Here is a 24,600-nt window from a genome sequence, read left to right as displayed (position 1 = left end):
ACACTTTTTTAGGTTGAAATCATATTTTACCATACACATAGTTTGAGTAACAAAGCAAACCTTAAGGAGCTTTTAGTTTGAACTTTTTAATGATTTTCTTGTTTGTTTATAGCACAAGTCGCATTCATGTGTTATTATGTTAGTCATAGCATGTTTAAATCCTTCATTTTCAGTCTTACCATTTGACTTGAGCACCTTCCTCTGAAACTTCACACTCTAGCTCAATCCTCTCGTTCACTGTGGTCTTCACAGGCTCAATACCTTTAACTATCTTAACTGGTAACTCTGTTGGACAAGAGGGAAGAAAACTAAATGATTGGCTCCTTAAGCCAACAATTCTTAGTGGCTGTTTTAAAAAGATCAATTAATCACGTTACCTTTGACAAAAAGCTCTGTGCTACATTTCTCATCTCCTGCGACAACCGAATAGGCTGCGTCATCATTGGCGGAGCAGTTGTTGATGACCATAATCCTTTGTGTGCCCTTATGCTCAAAAATATACCTAAACAGGAAGAACGTTAATTAGGTCGCTCATCATACAGTGGTCCCAAGATAGGAATGCATATGATTTCAAATTGGTGATTACAGAGAATAAACACTATTAGGAAAATCAAATGTACAGTAGCTGCAAAATTTAATTGTGATCTTTCAGTCAACATGCTTTAAAAATGCTGCACACAGCCAGAAGTGAAAATACATACAGAAAGGTGAGGCTCACAACAAAACTGTGACATGGAGAAGGGAGAGTGGATGAATGGACTTACTTCCTTTGACTTAAGGTCACCAGTGGAGCCAGAATGGGGCCGGAGCACAGGAAGTGCAGAGCAAGTGATTATGGTAGACAGGAAGGAGCACCATGATATGACAGACAAACAACAAACACAAAGAAACATCATGCCTGGAGGGGTACAGCAACAATGTTACAAGAAAGAGGAGCAAATGGGAGAAAGTCTTTAGAGAAGGGAGACCTGGAGACCAAACCCAGAAAACAGCAATATCCTCCCAGATGGCTTTAACGCTGGATGACTTTGAACAGAATTAGCTTAATACTGCTTATCTATAGAGAATCTATAATCTCAAGAGGCCTTGTCTTTTGAATAAAAATATGCATGTCTTTATCCAGTTACATGCCATTTTTAGGCTGATATCATGAAATAAAAGAAAAATTCAGCCTCTTCTTCTGTCTCTTTACTGTGCTTTGAAATCAAACAAAAATATCTAGTGTGGCAAAAACATTGCTCTGACTCTGCTGTTAATGCGCTGTTGCGAGATACGTTATATGATATAGCCTAAAAGAATGAAACCAGTACAAACATATTTTTGTGCACTGGAGGAATCTGAAAAAACTCCTCTATCCTTTCAAAAACATTATAGTTGGAAAAACAAATCTATTCAGCCCTAATATGAAGAATCTTGTCGAAAAAGATGATTTTTGGTAATACTTTGTGATCCAGTATCTATTAAAACTGTTCCAAAGCCAGACTTTGTTAAAGACCTGTGAAGGAGGTACCACATTTTTCCTGTATAGAGGAGGACATATACAGCAATTAATGGCAGTTACAGACAGCATATGAAATCATACTCTACATGTACACCCAAATGTAGCTCTGAATTCTTAAAAATGCTAACATGTTTGTTTGATATTCAAGCCACATTAGAGTTGAGACTGTTACAGTGTGCTGGAGGTCAGCTGGCAATGGTTCACAGTGCAGTGGACTAAACTGGCTGCAGATATGTTGCATTGTTATATTTCAAGATGTCTTACTATGCCACTGTTGACTGTTGATTTGTTTCTTTTGGGGGTATTTGTACCAGTGTTTGTGTGGAGTAATGTGCAATGAAACATGTGAACCATTGTGCTTTAGGCTGGTGACAGAATGAAAACATTTACCAGAGGACTGGTAACGGAAGGAATTGTCACAAATAAAGTGCATTTCTTAATACATAAAATGCACTTTATTTGCGCAGTGCTGAACCCAAGAAGACAAAGAACTGATCAATAAGGGAAAAGGTCGTTACATACTTGGGCGAGGGCCTGATTTCCTGTCCATTCTTGTACCACTTCAGTTCAACTGTCGGGTCAGCCAGGTCCACCGCTAAGCGGATCTTTCCACCTTTATCCACCTGATATGCAGGGTCCAGCTTCTTTGCAAAAGCTTTGAAAAGACAAAACTAAAGTCACAGCAGGATAAAAAAAACAAAAAAACAAAAACCACCACAAAGACCTTAATGTCTGAAAAGAGATAAATATTAATATGCATCAGCTGAGCACTGATTTATCTACCTTCCAGCTTCTTCTCCTCTTTAGGCATCTTTTTCAGCCTCTTCAGCAGACCCCTCAGGTCTGTGATGCCGTACATAAAGGCAATCTTTTCATACTGATCTGGCCGGGCGTTCTTCAGGATCTCCCACACATCCACCTCTGGAGTGTCATCCTGCTGTTTGTGCTCCCTAGCGGTGCCGAATATGAAGGAACGATGTGAGGGCAGGATTTATTGGCTGGTGTTTGCAACGTGTCCTGAGGAATCACTCAATGACCTCATACTGATGTAGTCAGGAGATTTAATTAAATATAGCAGTCACTGTGAGGTTTTCCTCCTGTTTCTGGTTTAAGCATGCTACAGTATTTCTCTGCAGAGCATTCTTCAGGACATGTCACACAAAAGGATGGGCATGGTGAGCTGTCTAGTTGTGTGCTCACATTGGCTCTGAAGTTACTTGTTAACAGGGTAGCAGCGCAGTTAATACAAAACAGTGGTGCTCTTTAACTTGTGGAAGGTCTGTGTGTTTTTCATGTGTCTAACCATTTTAGAATTAATCAAGACAGAACCTTGAAACACAAATACAGATCACAGATAACTACAACTACAGATAACCATCTGGATCATAATAATAATCCTAATATCAGGGTGGCCTGCCTTAAGAGCTGGGACACAGACCAGTAGCTCCAACACTCCTGGCTTGAGCCTAGCTGGGGGCCTCTGTTGCACGTCTCTTTCTCTTGTTTTAGTTATACCCAGCTTATATATTTGTCTTCATTTTTTTCATCTATACATTGTTTTATTTGGCCAGTTTGGGGGGTAGAAGCAATGGTGATGTCTGCTTTCTTTTGAATATAGTTCTCAAACCACTAAAAGCTGTGCAACATCGGTTTATAGCAATTGTGACACAGAAAACCACAAACCTAGTTGTGAGCAATTTAATGCAGAGACTTTTTTCTTTCTACTGTCTGCATCTGCAGACAAAAGGCTAAACAGGATTGTAGCTCAGCTGGATGGAACTCCATCGTCTTTTATATTATATCATCAAAAAGCCTTTTGTCGATGGACACTTTCTCCTGCAAAGGGATTTGGTTGAATTGTTCCTGGATGAAACAGTGTTATTTGTTTCTGCGTCTCTAGTAATTTTCTGCAGTCATTAAATCATCATTAGATCACTAATTTTAATGACTGAGGGTTGTTTCATGGTGCAAAAAACGGATATTTACATATTGTAGTTGTCAGTTAATTACATTAATATTCAGGTACATTATTTTATACCTAAGCTACCTAAGACTTGAAAAGAGCTCCTTGTTGCGAGCCAGCTTGCCCCCAAAGGTTTTAACTGTCTTGAATAAAATGCAAATAAAAAACTAATAAGGCTTTCTAACTTGCTTTCATAGTTTATAGCATGCTTTGAAGGATGAAGATGAACAATTAAATAAGGATTAAAGAGGAGGCTTCTTTAAACAGTAAGGGGAGGAGTTCTTTTTATCAGGGTTAAAACACAAGAACAGTTATAGATCAATCAGGTGGAAGGGTTTTTTTTTCTTTGAGAGATGCTAGCTTATTGAATGCTTAACAGCTTTGTGCGATTTGTCTATATGAAGGATGCATGCATTTAAGGGAAACCTGCAACAAAGATTGTCATATAGCTCTTGACATGGCCCATCCCTTTGTTTGCTGGTCGGTTGGTTTAATCACATCACAGATGCTCCGACAATGTTAGACGATGGCAGAAGGAGTGTTAGAGTTACGGGATTAAGGTTAATAAACATGTCGTCCTGGACATGAGTGTATTTATTAGTTTTAAATAGTGAACATTCAATAAGTCTTGTCTTTCATTGACATTTTTCCCAAATGTCTGAAAGCTTGGGGCTGAATTGAGTAAAATACTATCATATTCTCTACATGTGTTTCTCATTCGTTTATTTTCAAGCAATTATGAAGACGCTGAAATAAACACGGTGGTGCTTGCCTTATATTTCTAGACTGAAATAAACGACAATGTAGTGATAACACTATTTTACAGCATCATTTCTCCATGGCCCACTTGCACTTCATTAATGATCCAAAATGGCACTCTTTGCCTCATAAAGATGTGACTTGATTTCACAGCTTGATGAAGACAAGTCACCTCAGTGTCAATGCTGCAAGACCCATTTCCATCATTGCTGAGTGCTGGTGGGGCATTTAGGAATGTTGCCTTCAAATGAAGTGTTACCGTACTACAGGAGGCCAACACTCTTGCTCGTCCAATACCTAGAGCTACGTTTCATGCTGGGGACTCTACATTACAGTACTCACCCGCAGTAAGGTCTAATCATTTTAATACCTATGGTTTTCGTTCTACTAACCTCTGATTTCTGAATGTATAGGGGAGAAGAAGAGACAAGCCCAAAATAAATATATAATTTTGTCAGTGAGCAGTGTCACTGACTAGGTCTTGTACTCACACGCTGCAATGTATTTCAAAAATGCATCATGGTGTTTATTTTGAACCACTGGAGTAGCTTTTGCTATTGCACAGAGGTTTTCAAGCTGTAAGGCACACCTCCCACTGGAGAAGGTGCACTTTGGCACCAGGTTACTGTGACTAAATTACTGTGTTATAGTTTCCACATATGCTTGGGTACAAGTGACCAAACTTTTGTGTATGCAGTGCTCTGTGAGAACCTCTGTAAACCATTCTCTAATGTCGACTAAACATCTACGTTGGTTTTTGATGACCAAGATAATAGATAACTAAAGTAAGATAACTAAATAATAATAATAATAATAATGAAAAAGACATTTTAATGGATTAAAAGCTCTTGTTTTGAATGGCAAATAGTTCTGTAAATCTGGAAAGTTAACTCCAATAACATGCTTTACTTTTTCAGAGAGATATAAGAAAGGTCTGATAGTAAATTTTAAAATGTCCAATGTAGGAGAAACATCTGTCATTTATTGATTTACGGTGCTTAACAAACTTATTAGGCCACCATCCAGCACAAGGTTTATGTGATGGCTGCCTTAAATTAACAGTATTGGTATTTACCATATGTATTTGTTATGGGTCTGTAATGGTCAATCTCTCAATCTCTTAATTTGAAATATTTTTAATACTGATATATGACTATTATTTGTATCCATCATTTTCCAAATTTGCAGTTTTATATATATGGCAATAAGCAAATAAATATATATTAAAACACAATATTATTTGTCATTAAGATGCCAAAGTACAGTTAAATTTACATGCATTTCTGAACATAAAATTAATTTTGAACATTAATTTCTGAAGTCCAGCTCGAATTTGGGTAGAAAAATATAAATTCCTAGTTAAAAGTTTTTTATTTGTCTAAAAAAATAATAACATAATTTTACATTTTAAAAATTTTTTGAAAGAATTCTAAAATATTTGTGGTCTTTGTGGCCTTTTTAAAGGACTCTATGTAGCTATCTCATCCATTTAAATATGTTTGCATTTTAGCATTTTTAGCATTTTACTGCAATTTACTGATAAAGAAATGTTTTGCTCACTGGTTAAATCTTACTAATTGTGTTAATAAAATAAAAAGTTATGCTTCAGTTCTTTTAGTTAAATTCTTAATTAATTTGTTTGTATGTTGATTAGCTTCCATACAGTCTACAGACACACTTTGGTGAATAAACTTGCTACTGTTGGCTAAAAACTTAGCTAACTAAGCTAATCTTTCCGACCAAATATGATAATTTTTAGGTGCAAAAAGCAAGACCACAAGGTTCATGATGCTAAACGGACAGTAACGATGTCCATCTTTTATTACATGTTATACAATATTGAAAATATTGTAGTGTTTTAGTATGAAGATGAAAAGTGGGGACAGCTAAATTTGTCTAGGAGAGGGGCCCGCGGACTTTGAAAACCCCTGTTATAGCTTCTTTGATGATCTGAAGAAATGTGCTTTCCACTCATACAGTAACTGTGTACAAATTAAATTTACAAACGATGTGAAAGAAGAAGAGAAAAAAAGTAGATCCAGAAAAGGGGCCTAAAAAATACTAAAAAGAACAAAATCCACTCAGGATTAGGATGTGACTCTCACCTATGTTTTAGAAGACCACTAAAGTCAAGCTCTCCTGCATCTTCTTGTCTTTCACTGCTGTTGTTAACAAGGAGAGATTAATAGAGATTTAATCAGAACTGAAAAAGCTAGAAGCACTAAAAACAACGGTAAAAGAGCATCACAAAGCAAAAGCTCTGATCTCAATCGATACATTAGCTCCAAGCTAACTCACGATTGGTGCTTACACAGAGACCTTTTTGTGTCTTTTCCCAGATAAAAGCTTGAAACAAGGTGATTTGTGTAAAACACATCCAGAGCTGTCCCGGGCAACATTGCCACAATGTTGAAGTACAACATTGTGATTATGCAATGCAACAGGGATGCTTTGAGTTGCTTTCCAGTCACATTGTTTGGAGGAAGAATCAATGTGCAAGAGTTGGCCTTTAATTACACAGTGAGTGAACTGGTTGATTTGTAATTACCTTGCAGAAAGGTAAATGACATTATTACAACCATCTTGTCACGCTTACATCTCATACAGAGACATTACTTGATGGAGAGGTGTTCAGTGTGCCTAAATGAATGGCACTTTTTCTTATCTTCATTTTTTCAGGTGTCTTTATTAGTATGTATAGAATATTAGAGATCCTATAATAGAACAATGCTTTGTTTTGAAAAGAAAACATAGAAATTCTGTCAAATTCCATAAGGGTCCTGCTGACTCATTCATAAAGGTCTTTTTATTACCTTCTCTTGAAAGCGGATCGAATGTCAATATTCTGTGAGCCCGTTTCAGCTTCTATAAAACAGTATCAGCACATAGTATGCAATTTTTATGTTTGTGGCGGATTTTTTTTGTTCTAAAGTATTTTAACAATGTGACAAACCTTTAACTTCCAAGTCAAAGGAACAGCTATCAAACTTGTCCTTGTAGTTGACCTCGCACCTGTAGTTCCCAGCATAGTTATCTTTGGCCTTGATGATGTGCATCTCAAATGTGTGGACCTGATAAAAGTTTGTATAAGAGTAACGTTATCACAAAATTTGCTTACATACCTTCTAAAGAAGGTGAGGGTACATGGATACCTTTGTGAGTCGGTCAAAGGTCTCTTTTAGCTGTAGATGTTTTCCTGTCTTGCTGGCCAGATCCATCCATTTCCCTTTAAACCACTTGATAGTTGGTTTGCGCAGAAGATCTTTGGCCTCCACTTTGGCAACAAAGGTGATGTCACCACCTTTGGACAGAAAAATTTGATATGATTAAAGAGAAAGTGTAATTGGGTACCAGTGAAGACTAACATAAAAAAAAGCATGCATTCATATATTGTATACAAATACAGATGCAGAGACTGTTTTAACTTAGATATCAGTGTCACAGTGAAAAGTACACAGCATATTTTTGCTTCTTTTAGAAAAAAGTCTCCTTTCATCTAACTGTTGAAGTTGATGTGTTGCAGTGGTCTCTATGTGTGAGTACATTTCATTAATGGATGCATTTTTAAAGGAAAGCTTAAATGAAGGCAAGCTATTGTTAATTGGTGTATACAGTATTTTTAAACATGTACCGGTACATTGATTAAAAAATGTGTACTGGGGCTATTGGTGTAACAGTAAAATGATAAACTAAAAATCAATTAACATATTTGTTAACACTCTGTCGGGAGCTCTGGTTGCTGGGCGTGTGCGTTTTCCACGAAAATGGCAATTCACTGCTGCAATTTTCTAGCAGTCACCAAAGCAATCACAAGGACATTTTTGGTTCACCATCCTCTTTGCAGCCAGTTTCACCCAGCAACCACTCGCTGTACAGTTGGAGCATATAAATTTTTCATGTGAGACCGGAAGTTGCAACCAGTTTCAGGCCTGAGGAACTGAGGGATAAGAACATTTCCAGCTTAGTGGTGACTCTACATATGCTTATAAGTCAAAGTTAGCATCACCAGCAGTGATCTGAAATAAGGCTGAAATAAAGAAAGATATCTTGGCTCTTCTAAATCCTATGCCTACTGCAATCTGTCAGATGGATACAGTTTTCCTTTTTTGCAGGTTTCCCTTTGAAGTCCCTCCTCAGATCTTCTTTCTTCTTCATTCTATTACTCACCAACAGTGACAGCACCACTCAGGGGTCTCTCAATCAGCAGGGTGGAGAGCGGTGGGTTGTCATCGGGCTTGTCCAGTTCGTCTGGTGCCTGACCCTCTCCCAGAGACCACACTGGTCAGTGAGGAAAAAGATCACCTACGTGAAACACAGCTCTCCTCTGCCACAGGCTACAAATAGTACAGTAAGGAGTCGTAGCACCCACCTTTTACTTCTCATCTGAAATTTTTACTTTTACCAGTCCAGAGGTACAAAGACAGACAGAAAGACTAACAGACACACATGACTTCCAGCACTCACGCCTCACACAGCAGCAGGATCTCAGCTTGCAACATGGAAAGCATGAAAGATATGCAAATAGAACAAGCAGCACCTAACTTTTTATTATTATTATTATTATTATTAAAGAAAAACTGGGTTTATAAATTCTTAATTGTCTGGATACTGCAGTCTTCTTTGGATCCTGGAGGTATGAATGAAGATAATGCTGTTGCCATATGATTGTGATTCACCTCTGTTGGGCACTGTGTTAATACTTTACGAAACTTCACCATGGACAAAATCTTGTTAGCTTTTCTGTGATAATTTTAAACCTTCTAAATGAAAATGAAAAAGATTTATTTCTCTGAAGCCCACTTTATGTCCTTTATGATTATGTGAAGACACAAAGAGTTGGGGAGACTTCAATAAAACAATCTTTTTCACGTTTCGCGCAATATTCTTGAAACAAATAAAACCGAACAAAGTTTCTCTAGAAGTGTAAGGGCTACCACTTTATTACCTGAGTCCTTTCTCCCCATGGCTGGCACAGGGACGCTATCATCTAAACAAAGACAGAGAGAAATTTACAGCATATTGTAAGAAATAGTACTGTAAAGTCCACTGAAGCAAGCACACACTCAGAAAACGATGACAAGCAGTTAAAGGTATGCAAGCAGTGAGGAATTCTGAAAGGTCAAAGTTTAAAGGTCAGAGTGCTTCTTTTTGGTTTTTTTGTTTCAAACTATATTGTGAACGCTGTTTGAAATTTTCGTTAGCAAGGGAGTTTTGAATATTTTGACTTTCTTCTGCTAAAAGGCTAACTTCCAAACACACAAAATACCTAGAGATAAACATGTCTCCAACATGTTTTCCACACTCAGCCACTGAATCATTTAAAATAAGCTTCTTGGTCAAAGATCTAAAATGGTGGGATCTTACTAGGCAGCTCAACTGAGAGTTTCTTGGTTGAACTGGCATCCTCTGTGGAAAAAAAAAACAGAGTTATAATCGAAATTAATCACTATAAATATAACTACTGCCGGTAGTTTGATGATTATTGTGGCTACAACAGTGTGGGTTGGACATTCAAAGGTTTAGGGAAGCTGTTTTTCTCTTTTATTTAGAAGTTAACCAAAATGTTCCAAACTAACTGACCAACACTAATACTGACACAGAAAACAAAAGCTTCAAAAAGAATACGTAGATGTAATGTTTCAAATTACATAACATGATGTAATTTGCATTAGTGTCCTTCTTCCAGCAAAAACAAACTCCAAACATACACTATATTGCCAAAAGCATTTCCTCACCTATCCAAGTCATTGAATTCAGGTGTTCCAATCAGTTTTATGGCCACGGGTCTATAAAATCAAGCACCTAGGCATGCAGACTACTTCTGCAAACATGTAAGCTCTCAGGAGCTCAGTGAATTCCAGCATGGTACCATGATAGGATGCCACCTGTGCAACAAGTCCAGTTGGGAAATTTCCTCACTACTAAATATATCACAGTCAACTGTTAGTGGTAGGTCGCCAACTTTCTGCAGAGCCAGTTGCTACAGATCTCCTAACTTAATGTGGCCTTCAGATTAGGTCATGATGAGTGCCTAGAGAGCTTAATGAGAGGGGTTTCCATGGCGAGCAGCTGCATGAAAGCCGTTCATCACAATGTAAAGCGTCAGATGCAGTGGTGCAAGCGCACAAATGCACTTCAGAAATTTCCATAAATGCACTCCTAAACCAAATGTATATATAATATATATTAAACCCTATGGATTAAAAATTGGATCTCACTCAAGTTCATATGCTTGTGAAGGAAAAGGAGCAGATACTTTTCGCAATAAAGTGAAGCAGGAGCACTGGAAGAGGCGTCGAGGGAAAAAAAAGGGAAAAGTAGCAATTTTAAAATTTTGCTCATTAGGCGTAGAACTTTTTGATTGCACCTTTTATAACTAATATGTTGTTAACAGAGATGACACACTGCCTGGGGAAATGTATCTCATTCATTTGACATAGAAATACGAAATATGCTTTTTTAGTATTGCAGAAATCGCAGGTTGAGTGTTTGCACAGCTCCTTTTAACCCGAATCGTATGTTCACATAAATAAAACTGATATCAGGATCATAACTAACTGAAAACATAATAAAGAAAAATGAAGAAAAAAAAATAAAAACAAAAAACCCCCAGTAGCCTATACACATCTGTATATGTGATATAATTATGACAGCTGAATTAACACTTGAAGACATAAGTGGCATGCACATTTGTATTGCATGTGCAGTGATTTATACAGTGATTTATTTGGTGTATATTTTGCATGATACATGCTTATAAAATATCATTACCACATCCATCTTTAGTTATCTTAGAGAAATAAAGGTTGAAGTGCAGGTAGAAATTATGCAGTGCAAGTTTGCAAGTAGAAATCACACATTTTCTACATGTATGTCAACAAGCATAGACATACATCTGAAGTTTACAGATGTGACACATCAGTATTAAATATTTACATCATTTAGATTGTAAAGGGTACTTTTGTCAATGCCTAAACCAGACTTAAAAATGTGTGTACTTATAAAGCCGTAAAGCACATTAGACACCAGAGAATTACAGTTTTGGTCAAACAACCATTATAGGCAAGAACATCCTAGTAATTTAGGATATTTAATGATTTTTTTGAAAAACCTTTCCAGGGGTGGGATGATTATACAGAATACATCTATGTTGAATTAAAAAGAGAAGAACAGGGTGCACAAGTTTGAATTTATTTGTGAATTTTTCTAGTACACATGGGGTCAATTGCAGAGCCACAACTCAAATTGGGATCATAAACAATTGCAGATTGCCAGTCGAACTCGTATATTGCAAAAAGTCTGTGGAATAATGAAGAAAGACTACTTCCAAATTCTTCAACTTCACTTCACTTGATCACAATTGGCTACTGAAATGGGGCAATAATCCCAAACACACATAAAAACTGGTTTTGAAATGGATAAAGTTATCTAGCTATAAGCTTCTGGAATGGCCTTCCCAAAGCCTTGACCTCAACCCTATTAAAGGTTTGTGAACTATGCTTAAAAACAATCAACTAGCAATTCTGCCAAGAAAAGTAGTCAAATATTCAAATTGAATTAAGCCAGAAAGGGACATATGTATATATTTTAGCTTGTTTTTTTTTGTTTTACCCTGTGTGGATACGATTAAATCAAAATTAAATTCAACCTTTTGTAACTAATTTTTTTTTTTTTTAAAGTCATTAAAACATTAAAATCCCAAAATGACCAAGATATCCATGCCCATGATGAGTGTATGTAAACTCCTGACCACCACTGTAGGAAGATTTTATTATTTCACTTTGTAGTTCTTAATTTCCTTCCTGTACAGGAGCAATAATTAAACTACCTAACACTGCTATTCCTTCAACCATCTTGCTAAAGTGCTTGAAATATTTTGGGAGCACTTACTATGATTAATTCGATTGCTTTATGGCAACCATAAGGAACTTGAAAAGGTCTGTTATTGGTACCAACCTGGTTGAGGTGTTGGGGATGGGGTAGTGGCTGCAGGTTTAGCATCATCTGGAATAAAGGTTGTCATTGACAAATAGACCCACTTATCAAAAGACTCAAGGTCAATCACTGGCAGGTCAACTTTGACATAAAAGCACGAGGCCAAGAAGGCCAATGACCACATGCGAGACAACTGTGTCATGCAATTCTTGGACATGAATGAAAAAGTTGTTTGATGGATTGGTTTGTGCACAACAAAACCCCCTAACTGCTGTACTGTAGAGTGAAACAGTGTGAGGTCATAGCTGTGTGTGTATTGCCGTATGATTCTTAGTCTGGCGTAACAAAAGCACAAGCAGACTAGCGTCAAAGTGTGTGTACACACACACACACACAAACGGGTATATCAGATAAAATTCAGCCTCAAAGCAGCACATAGTGGTAAAAAAAAGCTCATGGCTAAGCCAAGTAGCTCCATCTTTCCTCTACATAAAGAAAAATAATCCAAGGAAAGCGGCCTGTTTGTCAGTACTTTGATGTTCGCATGTTTTTGCCTTGTTGTTTCTGGATTATAAAGAACTAAGTTTGATGATTCACCTTGCAAATAAACTGCATCACTTTCATTTTGCCATTTCTCAACCTAATCAGTACTTTATCTTTTTATATAACTCTTTGGATCTGAAAACTCATAAATTTTGTTGTTGTTTTTTCTTTGAAGTCTGCATGCAATCAAAGTTAGGGTTGCACTGTTTAGGAAACAAGTGAGAAGTCAGTGCATGATGCCAATCAGTGAAGTTCAATGTTGACTTAGCAAAGTAATCTATTATCTTTTTGTTGATAGTAAAAATATTTTTGAAGTTATGTAGGTTGCTTTTGCCATGCTGCAGTGCAGTTGTAATGTGCAACTGAAAAGACTATTTCAATGCTCAGTGTGTTTGCTTTGATCAGCAAGAGGGGTAAAACATGCACTTTCACTGAGAGACATGGGATTGTTTCATATTAAAGAAGCATACTTACCAGGTGGTGGGGGAGAGCAAGTGCCCTCTTCCTTTAAAGTAGAGTTAGCAGACTCTGCTTGCTCTTTTACCCCAACCCCACCAGGCTGTGGTTGGATTGAGCCATTCACGGCAGGACACGGCTCCTGAGCCACCACAGCCTGTACTGGCACAGGCTCTGTGGATTCTGGTTTCTTCCCATCAGTCTCTACTGGTTCTTTCCCCTCTGCTACTGCCTCTGTACAGCAGACAAAGCGCCAGGCTGGAGCAGCAAGCATTGAGCACAAACACACGAAGCCTCACAAGACAATGCTTGCTCAAATGAGATGAGTATAAATAGCTAATGACCAGATAGACTGAAATTGACGATATTTGAGGCAGGAAGATGAGTCTAAAGCTTAAGTAATATGTATGATATGTATCTTATACACCTACTGGGATTGTGTATTCGCTGGTCCTTAATAAAGAAAACTACACTATAACAATACTGTATCTAAGTCTGTGACAATATGATAATATTCTTAATATAAGACCTCAGCAAACACTTTCACTTATAAATATGGGTTAGCATAGCAAGATGTTTATTTTGTAAACTGTGGCTCAATTTAGAAGAAAAAGATGACAAAGCAGGGTATGCTTTAGGGTTAGCAGGCCCTTCTCAATCATCCCTCACTTACTTGTTCAGTGTTTAGTTTTTCCTGGTGAGTAGATTTTGTTTTATGCCACTTTTCCCTCAATTAATACAGGATGCTCTATGGCCTGGTATTGTTAGCTCTGTTAATTTAGTTTTATTGTGTAGTCTGGGTAAAATCCCAAACTGCATTAGGTGGTGCTTCATTTTTATAGTATTTGAAGATGAGAAGACAACCAAATGACAGCAAAGATCAACAAAGCAGTTGCATTTTTCTTGAGTATCACTGAAATACTTGCATCTAATATCCATCCATCTACTAGTGTTTGGGTCATATTATTACAAAGGACAAGTGTCAGCCTCATAGTAGTGCTTTAACAGAAATCCCAGGATCACCAGAATCAATAGGATTGTCCTTTTAGCAGAATGAATGTGGCAAGTAATTCAATGCATCACTGAAATATTTCATCTGGAGCTAAAGAAGTGACCTGACAGACTGAAAGAAAACCAGCAGGAATAGAGCAGTGCTTTAAAGTCCACAAATTAATCTCCATTAAAGGAATCTAGTGGTATTCTGGCGTTTTATCAGAAATGTCAGTGAAGAAGCTATCTGGTCATTGCATATCTATACTGTAAAGTGATCAAGGAGGCAGGGATTTACTAACTCAGTAAATCGGGACAGTTGGCCGTTGACTGGAGCCAACAGAGTCAGTAAAGCCCGGGATCTGTAATCCCTCATCGACCTCCTGTTTGATAACATATACAGCTGAGTACAAAAACAGCCACAGCATGACTTAGTAACAGCTCCATGAATCAAGGCACGTGCATCTAGAGCAGTGCAGGCATGTGGATGTGTGCACAGTGAGTGGGGTGGTTTGCTGCAGCTAAACTAATTTCTTGTGTGAACATTGTGTGCTGAGTGATCATACCTCCACAAGAACAGTGCAGTTTCAGGCCTCGCATGGTGAATTAAAAAAAATGAAATTGTGATGGCACACACCAAACGAACACGTGATGTGAGTGTGACCAGCAAAAAGTGCGAAACATTCTGGGGCAAGTGAAGAGGGAGGCATCAGGGTTATACCCACCTGGGGGTGGAGATACCTCCAGGGAAATCTCAGGTGGGGGTGGGGCACCGCTACTTTCTGGGGCAACACTTTCTGAGCATGTGACAAATATAGTTGTGGATGGAACAGCTGCTTTTGATAAGCAATAAAGCTTCAGCATCTGCAGTGCCTCTCTCACTTTCACACACACACACCCAAACAAACAGACACACACTCACACGGACAGAGACACACAGCTATATCCACCCACCTGCCTGCAAGTATGCATACTTTATCACAAAACATCATCATTTTCCAGAACATCCTCCTAGACTCATCAGTAAGCTCTCTGACTGAAAATGTGCTGTTAATATGTCAACACTTGAGGCTGTGCAAAGGTCGTTCATGTTGAAATGCACATTAATACGCATTAATAAACACACCGGTTGGAAGTGTCGTGCTTCGTCAGGCAATGTCGTGCATTCATTATATTCCTCAGTAACTGTTAGATCCTCTCATTTTAGAGAATGCGTGCTCGAAGGGATTACACAGTAAACTGATAGGAATGCACGTTACTGTTACAGCTGTAAAACTGCCGGAACTCTAGCTTTGCCCTGTGCAGCTTCCGCATCTGAACACTAGGATGAGTGTTGGGCTCTGAGACACTATTTTATATTGTGCTACAGTAATGGGATTATATTGACTTAATGATTTTCCTCATTAACAAGCACTATATAAAAGTATTAATTTATTAATGTCTGTTTTTCTTTTTTGCTGTCTTGCGTCTTAGTCAGAGTTCTCATACCAGAGCGTGAAATACTGCCACATTATCAGAAGCCACTGGTGTCTGGGCTTTGAATTTGGACAGCAGCTGAATGAAGGTTCACAGTGGCAGAAAGCACAAGTTAGTCAACCACTTAAGGGCTCTCATGTTCGCCTCATTTGATGTGACACAAACACTGGTTGCTAGAGAAATGTGTGTTTTCCCTGACTGGTTGGTAAGTGGTTTCTGTAGGTTGCTGGCTGTCACTGGGTATAATCAGTTGCAAAAACTGAGAGAATTGTGACGCCAACTGAAAATGGAGAAGGTTCATAGTAAACTTTGTGGCTCAGCACCACAGCCAACATGTTTCATAAGGCGCAACTTTTACTCTGAAAGGGAACCTTCTTCATTTCCAGTTACCATCACACATACAGCTCAGAGTGTTTGTAGACAAGGCCGTCCTTTCCATTCAAATTACGACCACAATAATATGTTAGCAACCATGGAAAGTGTTACCATGGCAGCAAGCAATAGCAAAATCATACAAATGGAAAACTATGACATGTATGACTCAAATTTAAGTGTTTCACTTCAAATTCAAGTCAACTTCTGTAAATACCAAATACCATTTTTGATGTCCTTTCAGAAGGCACTAGATAAGACAGATGAAAAGTGGTGTTTAGGGACACTAAATAATGCTGGGAAATTTGTGTTGTGAGACAGGATTGTATGACTCAGTCTTTTTATGGATTTTTTTTTACTTAGACCCCACCTGTTTTATAGCTACATGATGACAGTGATCATAACCCTTGCTTTTTTTTGGAGTAAGGTCTGACTATTCTGGGGAGGCCTAGAGGGGTCAGGCCATGTGGATTCTGTTGTAGCGGGATGACCTGGATCTTCTGTTTTTTTATTGATTCTTTTGTGTTGCTTCTATAGAGGACTTCAAGGACAGCCTGACACAAAGTTGGTAGTGAAGAAACTCAATGTGTATTCTTATTAGTAGTATAAGTGGCTGCAAATAAAAGAGTACAGGATGACCAATGTCACACCTGTGACCCGTTTTGCCAATAATCATTATTGAAACAACACCTTGTGCATTTTACTTCTGTGAAAGCGGGCAGTATTTGACATCCTGGAAATCAGAACACGCCAAATGACTAAAAGAGCAGACTCCTTATATTTTCATCTTATTTACATAACTCTCCCTATTTCATATGAAGTGCTGCTATACGTTTTCAATAATGCTGACCTTAGCCTGGTTGTGATGTAGTCTTTTTATTTCTACATGTGTTAAATACAGAAAATTTCCGGGAATAATATTTTACTTGGACCCTAAAAAGCTGAGCTCTCCCGCCACCCGACTGAGCTGGAGCATTAAGATGCTGAAGCTCCAAGGTCGCCGGCAAAAAGCCAATAACACGCCAGCAGCTTGCTCACATGGGATGGCAGAGGCGTCAGCTGAATCAACAGTGAGGGATCAGCTGGCTGACGAGAGGAATGTCAGAGATGCTGACAGCTTGGTCATTGCTACAGATCTCTGTGAAGCACGGCAGCATATCCATACTGCCGACTATTGGCTCCACATTTACACTCCTATGCGGCAGTGTTTGCACATTCACGCCAGGTTCATTATATTACATGTGTAGACCTGTTCTGCTTTGTGCCTGTACAACAAGTGAAAACAAGGGTTGCTGTTTGATGTCAGCAGTGGTATTTTCTACTGAAATTGCATACTTGTGTAAATTTTGAGCGACTTTTTATAAAAAATTGTGTATTGTGCAACTCTACGCTGCTGGACTGTGAGGTGATAGGATGATAAGATGTGCACTCACCCTCTGGCTGACCATTTGGCTCATCTACAGGAAGAAAAAGAAAATACAACTATGAAACATGACAGCAGAATTACTTGCATTATGACTCTCTTTTTTTCTTAGTTTGAGCACACTGATTTTACGTATTACGTACTTACATATTTCAGATCATTCAAGCAAATTTTAATATTATGCAAAAAGATATCATGATATCATGATTAAATACAAAATTTATGTTTTTAAATGATGGTTTCATTTATTAAGTCAAAAAAAAACCTTTCATAACCACACAGGTTCCCCTCTTATTAAATCATAAATTAACTTTGAGCAACCGCATTTTTTGGAAAGCTTAGTTCAATTTTTTAGCTACACCCAAACCTGATAGCTATTAAGTCAAGAAATTACTTAAATAAAAACCTGTCTGACAAAGAGAGGTAGTTTTTTTTTGTTTGTTTTTTTTAAAAAGCAGCACATCATGCTGGGATCTAAAGAACCTCAAGAGCATATGCAACAGAAGTCATTGACATCTATGAGTCTGGAAAGGGATACAAAGCCATTTCTAAGGCTTTAGGACTATAGTGAACCATAGTGACAGCTGTTACCCACAAACTGAAAACAGCAGGGAACCTTCCCAGAAGTGGCCAGCTGACCAAAATTACTCTAAGAGTGCATCAATGGCTCATTCAGGAAGTCACAAAAGACCCCAGAACAACATCCAAAGAACTGCCGACCTCCCTTGCCTCAGCTAAGGTCAGAGTTCACAATCCAGCACTAAGACAAAGACTGGGCAAAAATTGCATAGCAGAGTTTCAAGGAGATAACCACTGGTGAACAAAAAAATCATAAAGACTCATCTCATATTTGCCAAAAAACATCTCAATGATCCCAAAGACTTTGGGAAAAGTGCGGTTATACCTTTAATAAAACTAATGTCATACCATTGTCAAACACACCTGCCACTTCTCAGTAACTCAAACAAAAAGAAGGTTTTGAAGTGGACTAGTCAAAGTCCTGCATTAAATCATATTGTGATCCTTTGATATTACTTTAAATAGGCTGTTCATGGTGGAAAACCCTCAGGTGTGGCTGAATTAAAACAAATCTGGAAGACGAGTGGGCCAAAATTCTTCCAGTGATGTGAAAGACACTTCAAGTGATCACGAATACAAATGCCCGTTTGGTTTGAATATCCTTTAAAAGAAGAATTTAAAATTTTTTATTTTGTAATTGCAATAATAATACATAATATTGTAATTTGTTTGATTATCTGCAACGTAAGTGTGAGAAAAAAACAGTGTCCAAAAATCTTAGAAATCACAAAAGAGACAAATACTTTTTCACAGCACTGTAGCCAAATTGCACCTCCACAAAACTGTTTCCACAAATAGAGGCTATTGTGAGGAAAAAAAGATATAATGTAGACATTTGAACAAAGACTTGGTAATCCTCTCTCTTCCAATTACACACACCTTTTGTCTCAACTGCCTTCTGCTCACATCGATCATCACTATTTATGAAAACATAAACAGAGCAGTAGCATGGCGACTTCTTACTCTGTAGGCTAACCCCTGCTGCCCTCTTCTGCAGGTACTTTCAGGGTCACAGGCTATCATTTATATCATTTATCATTTTTGACAGGTGGTCTTATCACCGGGGACTGAGGGCTGCTGTCTGCAAATAGCAGCAAGGGCAACTCCAAAGCTTAAACACAAAACCAGTGCAAAGTAAGTAGTCCCAATACACTCCTATGTCAAAATGTTCAACTTTACAGCATTAAAATGCATTTTAAAGACTGGTACTAAAATATTTTTGGCTTTTGTGGATAAAGTCCTCCTTTAAAACAGGTCTGAGAGGGGTGAATTTAATTTTATAACACAACCACATTGAAAATTGAGTAATGGGTGTGGTCATAGTCTGCAAGGCCTCATGCACTACTTCCAGCATTTAAATGGACCTAATCAGTGCTTGTGTGATGTTGGAGCCTCTTGGAGCATTTACCTGGATTATCTGATTGAGATTGTGGTAGGCTGTGAACAACAGACCATCTATGAAGTTTGAGCTTCAGTTTTGGTGAGTATTTTATTAGTCTGTTTCTGAGCACTAATTAGCTAATATCACTCCAAGCGTTGCACCCACATAGTTTATAGGTACCTAATAAATTAGCACTCCGCACTTTCATCCAAGAACATGGCTACTGCCAAAATGCTAACCTCAAAAATGTAAAATGCTAAGTCCAAAACATATGAGTGATGCCATCCTGGTTAAAGCTATCTTTTATACAGTCTAATGCTAGTCAGTAGCATCTGAATGAAGGCAATGCATGCTAAAAACAGACAGAAGTTAGCAAAACAAAGCACATTTAAGTGCAGCATATTGTCATATCTGTAGCTCGAAATGTCATGTCATCAGTTATGCTGTAGAGTTAAAAATATCGTCGGCGCTTGGATGAAGTTGACAGTTAGGGTACATAATGCCCAACATTTCATAGTCTTGTATAGGACCTGGTCCACTACTGTTATGTATCCATAAATTTGTGTATGCTTTTTAACATTATAGGTTTACAAAATTTACATTTTTGCAGCAAAGTACATTGAAATTTACTCCTGCAGAAATCTTTGTCAGATACTTAATGCCCCAAATAATTAATAATAATTATTAAAGTTTATTAGAGGGGTTTTTGGCACTAAAACACCTTGGATTCAAGAAAAATGTGAGATGTGGAGAGTGTTTAAACCTCTTATTACAGCCATAAAAATGTATATTTTAAAAAAGTGAATTTAGTACTTCATATTCATGACATTAAATGTCAGTGGGTGAACACATGGGAATCCCAAGGGTGGAATATTGTTGAAATGTCTGTATCCCTGTAGAAAAAACTTTCCTTCCTCCGTGTATTGTCCATCTTGTCACTGCCACCTGTTTGAAGCCCATCAGTGAAAACTGTAACCCTAATTCCTTGTGCAGTATGTCTACTGACATATATACATTTTCTTCCGTTGCCACTTAGCTTCTGATATCTCTCCATTTGTAATGATTCCCTCTTAGCGTTCCTTGTCAAAATTAGCCACAGTTCTGTCTCACTCCAAAACAATGTGTTGCTGGCCCGTGTGCCAGAATCCTGCAGGGTCACATCATGTACCCAAGAGCGAGCCTTGCTCTGTCTCATCACCGTAGAGATAATGAGAGTGGAGAAAGGTTTTGTTTTACCTCTGAGGACTCTCAGCGCAGCTGACGGAGCTGCAGGTATTTTCAGCTGTCGCCGCTGCTGGCGTGCAGACAGAAGGGCTCATATGTGTATGTAAGCTAAATGGCCAGAGGCTTCATTTTTCCTAATATAGACCCCTATTGCTCTGATAAGACATTCAAGCTAAAGCTAATACAACCAGACCCTTTCTGGTGATTTAGTTTTTCCATTTACTGCTTTGATAACAACTACACTGAAGGACCCTTTAGGAATCAGCACTTGAGTGGCAGTTAGTTGCTGACAGGTTTCCCCTGTGTATTTCATCATGGGCTTGATTTGCTAGGTGGTATTCAGTAACACAAAGTGTTTGAGGATAAAGTCCAGGGGAGTGTTGGACCTTAGTGACAATAAATATTACGAGGTAAAGACATGGCCTTTACTACCTCTGAAATTTTGTCACAGTTCATGAGGATCGCTGGGCACAGATTTGGAGATTTAATAGGGAGCTGCCTGACCTCTGAGTGATCCATCCTGAGCACAGGGTGGCAGGGAGGTGTCTGTTTTGGCGTGGAGGAGGGGCAGTGAAAGGAGATGGCAGTGAACAAGGGATGGGGATTAAAAGTGTGCTCATTCTGAACTATTCCAGGGACAAGAATCCTGCTCCCCAGAGATCCAGGGACAACTCAACCACTCCGTAATCTCTGGTTGGGACATTTAAAAGGCTTGAGAGCCGGGTGTCTAAAACAACAGCCCCTACCCTCCTCCTCTTCAGCTGTTCAGACTCATTTAAAGAACAATACTTTTCCGCCCTTATTTATCTGCTGCTTGGGGCTGTGCAGCTATTTATGGGTAGTGTTTGTAGCAGACAGGAATCTGCTGCCTTTAATTCACCACAGCCTTGATTCCCGAGGGATCATGGATGGTCATGGCACCAGATGAACTCTGTAAGAACAGGTATTGATTGTCACATCACTTCGCACATCACTCTCTCTTAACTGCAAACGACGCAAATAGAAAGGGAGCTAAATTGGTACTGTAAGGTAACCCTCAGTCCTTTCAAACACCTAAAACATATTTTAATGGAAGGTAAATCAAATACAGAGATGTATTTGTGTACAAAGAGATGTGCAAACAATGCACAGCAGTCCAAGAGCTGGTATGGACACACCAATCCTCTTCTAGAGAATCATAGATTTTGAAAGTTCTATTATGTGTAATTCGGAAGCCATCCAAAAGCTGAACAAAGCGTTTGATTTCCTCTACATGGGCATGTCTGGGTCAACAACAGATGCTGCCCGGAGAGCTGAGCTAATCGGTAGAGTGGGAGTAATACCATAAGGTAATGACAGACACAAGTGGATTAAAAGGGAATGTTGATGGACATGATGGTAGAGATGAGTGACACTCCAGTGTGAAAGAAAGATCCAACATGAGGGCACGACAGGGGATGGTGAAGCTGCAGTTGAACAAAAACTCAATTAGAAGATATCTACAATCAAGATGTTATTTATCCTTACACGGTTCAACCCTCACACTTTCCATCCAGCTTGCATCATCCCTCAGGGGTAGTTTTTTTCCTGAGCACTCATCAACATTCCTCTCCTGTGCTTTACCATCTTGTCTTTCTCCAGTCAAATCAATCTAAACCGATCCAGTATGCCAAGCTTTGCAATAATACTATCTGTTTGTACGCCTCAAATCTTCTCTTGTACCAAGGATGGTAGAAACACGCACGCATCAGTAATACAATACCACTTTCAAAGTCACTTTGAGGATTCCTATGAACAAGCTGGCAGGCAAGCCATAGAGTGATGGAGCTCCTCACAGCCAGTAACAACAAACTGTGCTGCCCTCAATCAAAAAAAAAAAAAAAAAAAAAAAAAGCAGAACCACATTGTAAACCTTAAACTGTTGCAAATTCTCAGCATTTGTACCTTTTAAAACAATTAAAACATAAACTGTAACAGGTGGTTGGACCCCAGCTGCATGCTGGCAACATACTGTTAAAACTCCTACCTTTCTTTGTGGGCTCTGGCATCTTGAGCTGCGTCCCAAAGAAGCTACCAAGGAGTCAAAAGATGCAGGTAGGATTCTTGTATGAGGCGTGGGAGCCTCCTCAGTCCAGGAGGGACAGATAGGTGCTGATGGTGAGTAGGACAATAGCGAATAAAAACCCTCAGACCCCTTTGCAGCAGAGTGATGGGAGATGAAGAGGGCACAGGGATACGGTTTGGAAAAGTCAGTGGGGAGAAGAGGGGGACCGATAACAGATCAAGGAGGGACAGGCTTTTAGGCCTTATATAGAGATGTGGCATGCTCCTCCTCTCTGTAGTTGACAATGCAGCTCCATCCTACACCTACTGTAACATTATTGTCCCATACCCAGTGCGAGGCCATGAATTACAAGTGCATCAGGATGTTAAATTCACAACACTTTTAACTTGACTCATTCTCAAAGTTTGCATCAGTGTTTACAGCATATTTTGGGTGATGTTTTAGAGTCGTAATATTATAATGAATCATTGTTTGAGCATTTAAACACACAGATGGATTGTTTAAGTTTTGTTTTTTTAGTAAGCTGTGCTTACAAAGGCTTAAACTTTGTATATAGTGGAGACTATTTTCAGTGTCAGATATTGTTTACTAACTTGTATTTAAAGCTGCAGCATGATGTATGTGGGATTGACCTAAAAATAGACCACACACATACATTGTGATCAAATAAATATGTTGCTGTGGTGCTGTACAGTACATTCAGCTACACATGGAATTATGGAAATTCCAGATTTTGGACAAATTTTCCAAAATACCAACATTATATTGACTAGTTAGTCTTTTTGAAATTATTTGCTGTAGCCTTTATCTTACTTTGTAATATCATTACTACTAAGATTGCTTCCACGGTAGATCACTGGCAAAACAGGAGGTGGGATATAAAAGGAAAAGGTGTCGTCATTGTTAACAGGCCCGAGGCTGATGTAATACTCTCCGACAATCCTGGGTTATGCTCACATGATATACGACATATTCAGAGAATGTATGGATTCGTTATTCAAAAAAAAGAACAAACTTAGAGTTGACAAGCAGGGGCTCAATGCCAGGTGCCAGATATCAGCTTAATCCAAGGGGAATGCTGTCCAAGAACAGCAGGCTTTCCGACCTGGCAAATAAATAGTGGGGAGATGCCTGGGCACTGGTTATACGGCCTATACTTAGAAAGCTGTCATAAACCTTGACATTTGACATGTGTATCTGACATGAAAAGAGGGTTTCATTGAGATTTATGTAACTGAAAGGGTTGCTTTGGTCCTAATTAATCTTTTTAGCACGTCAAACTCAAGTGATAAATCAAACGTAGTCTTTAATAAGGTCGTGAAGACTAAACAACAAGGCTGAAAGCTGATGGATTTACGAGCGCCAACACACTGAAGCGTCTTCACTTGTACAGTGTCACTCTCCTGCTACTGACAAATATCATGAGCATGTTGGGGACCTCTCTCATATGGAAGTGGATGGCCCAGCTGCACAGTCAAGGCAAGGCTGAGCTCTATTTTGGGGCTGTGGAGCAGGAATGCAGCTTAAAGCATTATGAAGAAACAGAGACAGTCACAGCTTATAGCAAAGCTCTTTTTAAATGAGCAGCAACAAAATTAGACCCATTCTGCAAACCAAAGGAAATCATCATCCTGTGATTAGGAAGCATTCAATTTATCATACACTCCTGCCTTAAACGCCTGTTTTCATAGTTCAGTTTGTGGCCTTTCTTGGTAACAGACAACCATAGTTCAGTTAGCCCATTTATAACTGCAAGTGGGCTCCAGCAGTAAATACTGGGCTTAGGGAAGTATCATGTGGGCTACAAAGAGAACAAAACCATTTGGAGTTGCCTGTGAGGGGCGAGACTTCACATCACAGAGGAGACTAAGCCGTGAGGTCACGTCACACAAATGAAGTTTAATGGAAGCTGGAGGCGTTGAAAAGGACTACACTGACACCCTCTGGCTTCTAG

General features: G+C 38.7%; 1 protein-coding gene across 8 annotated transcripts in view; it reads right to left on the bottom strand.

Moving 5' to 3' along the window:
* Window positions 1-22,848, bottom strand: part of mybpc1 (myosin binding protein C1) — a 35,664-nt gene extending 12,816 nt beyond the window's left edge. For 2 of the 8 annotated variants that reach the window (XM_086268463.1, XM_086268461.1), the window contains exons 1-16: window positions 22,608-22,848; window positions 17,429-17,452; window positions 14,873-14,944; window positions 13,176-13,391; window positions 12,180-12,227; window positions 9,588-9,629; window positions 9,169-9,210; window positions 8,391-8,501; window positions 7,376-7,524; window positions 7,177-7,294; window positions 7,037-7,088; window positions 6,329-6,385; window positions 2,285-2,451; window positions 2,024-2,156; window positions 378-502; window positions 180-285 (exon numbers count right to left, since the gene is read on the bottom strand). In XM_086268463.1, coding sequence (XP_086124589.1) covers window positions 180-285; window positions 378-502; window positions 2,024-2,156; window positions 2,285-2,451; window positions 6,329-6,385; window positions 7,037-7,088; window positions 7,177-7,294; window positions 7,376-7,524; window positions 8,391-8,501; window positions 9,169-9,210; window positions 9,588-9,629; window positions 12,180-12,227; window positions 13,176-13,391; window positions 14,873-14,944; window positions 17,429-17,452; window positions 22,608-22,629 — 1,484 coding nt within the window. In that variant the 5' untranslated portion in view covers window positions 22,630-22,848. The remainder of the gene's footprint in view (window positions 1-179; window positions 286-377; window positions 503-2,023; window positions 2,157-2,284; window positions 2,452-6,328; window positions 6,386-7,036; window positions 7,089-7,176; window positions 7,295-7,375; window positions 7,525-8,390; window positions 8,502-9,168; window positions 9,211-9,587; window positions 9,630-12,179; window positions 12,228-13,175; window positions 13,392-14,872; window positions 14,945-17,428; window positions 17,453-22,607) is intronic. The other 6 variants (XM_086268462.1, XM_086268464.1, XM_086268465.1 and 3 more) reach the window with 6 other exon arrangements.
* Between the last annotated feature and the right edge of the window lie 1,752 nt (window positions 22,849-24,600).

Source organism: Aulonocara sp. 'chitande type north' Nkhata Bay, linkage group LG17, assembly GCF_057382095.1.
Source record: "Aulonocara sp. 'chitande type north' Nkhata Bay isolate Kocher_YH1m ecotype deep benthic linkage group LG17, A_spYH_male_GT1.1, whole genome shotgun sequence".
Lineage (NCBI taxonomy): Eukaryota > Metazoa > Chordata > Actinopteri > Cichliformes > Cichlidae > Aulonocara > Aulonocara sp. 'chitande type north' Nkhata Bay.
This window is presented reverse-complemented; position numbering and strand designations above follow the sequence as displayed.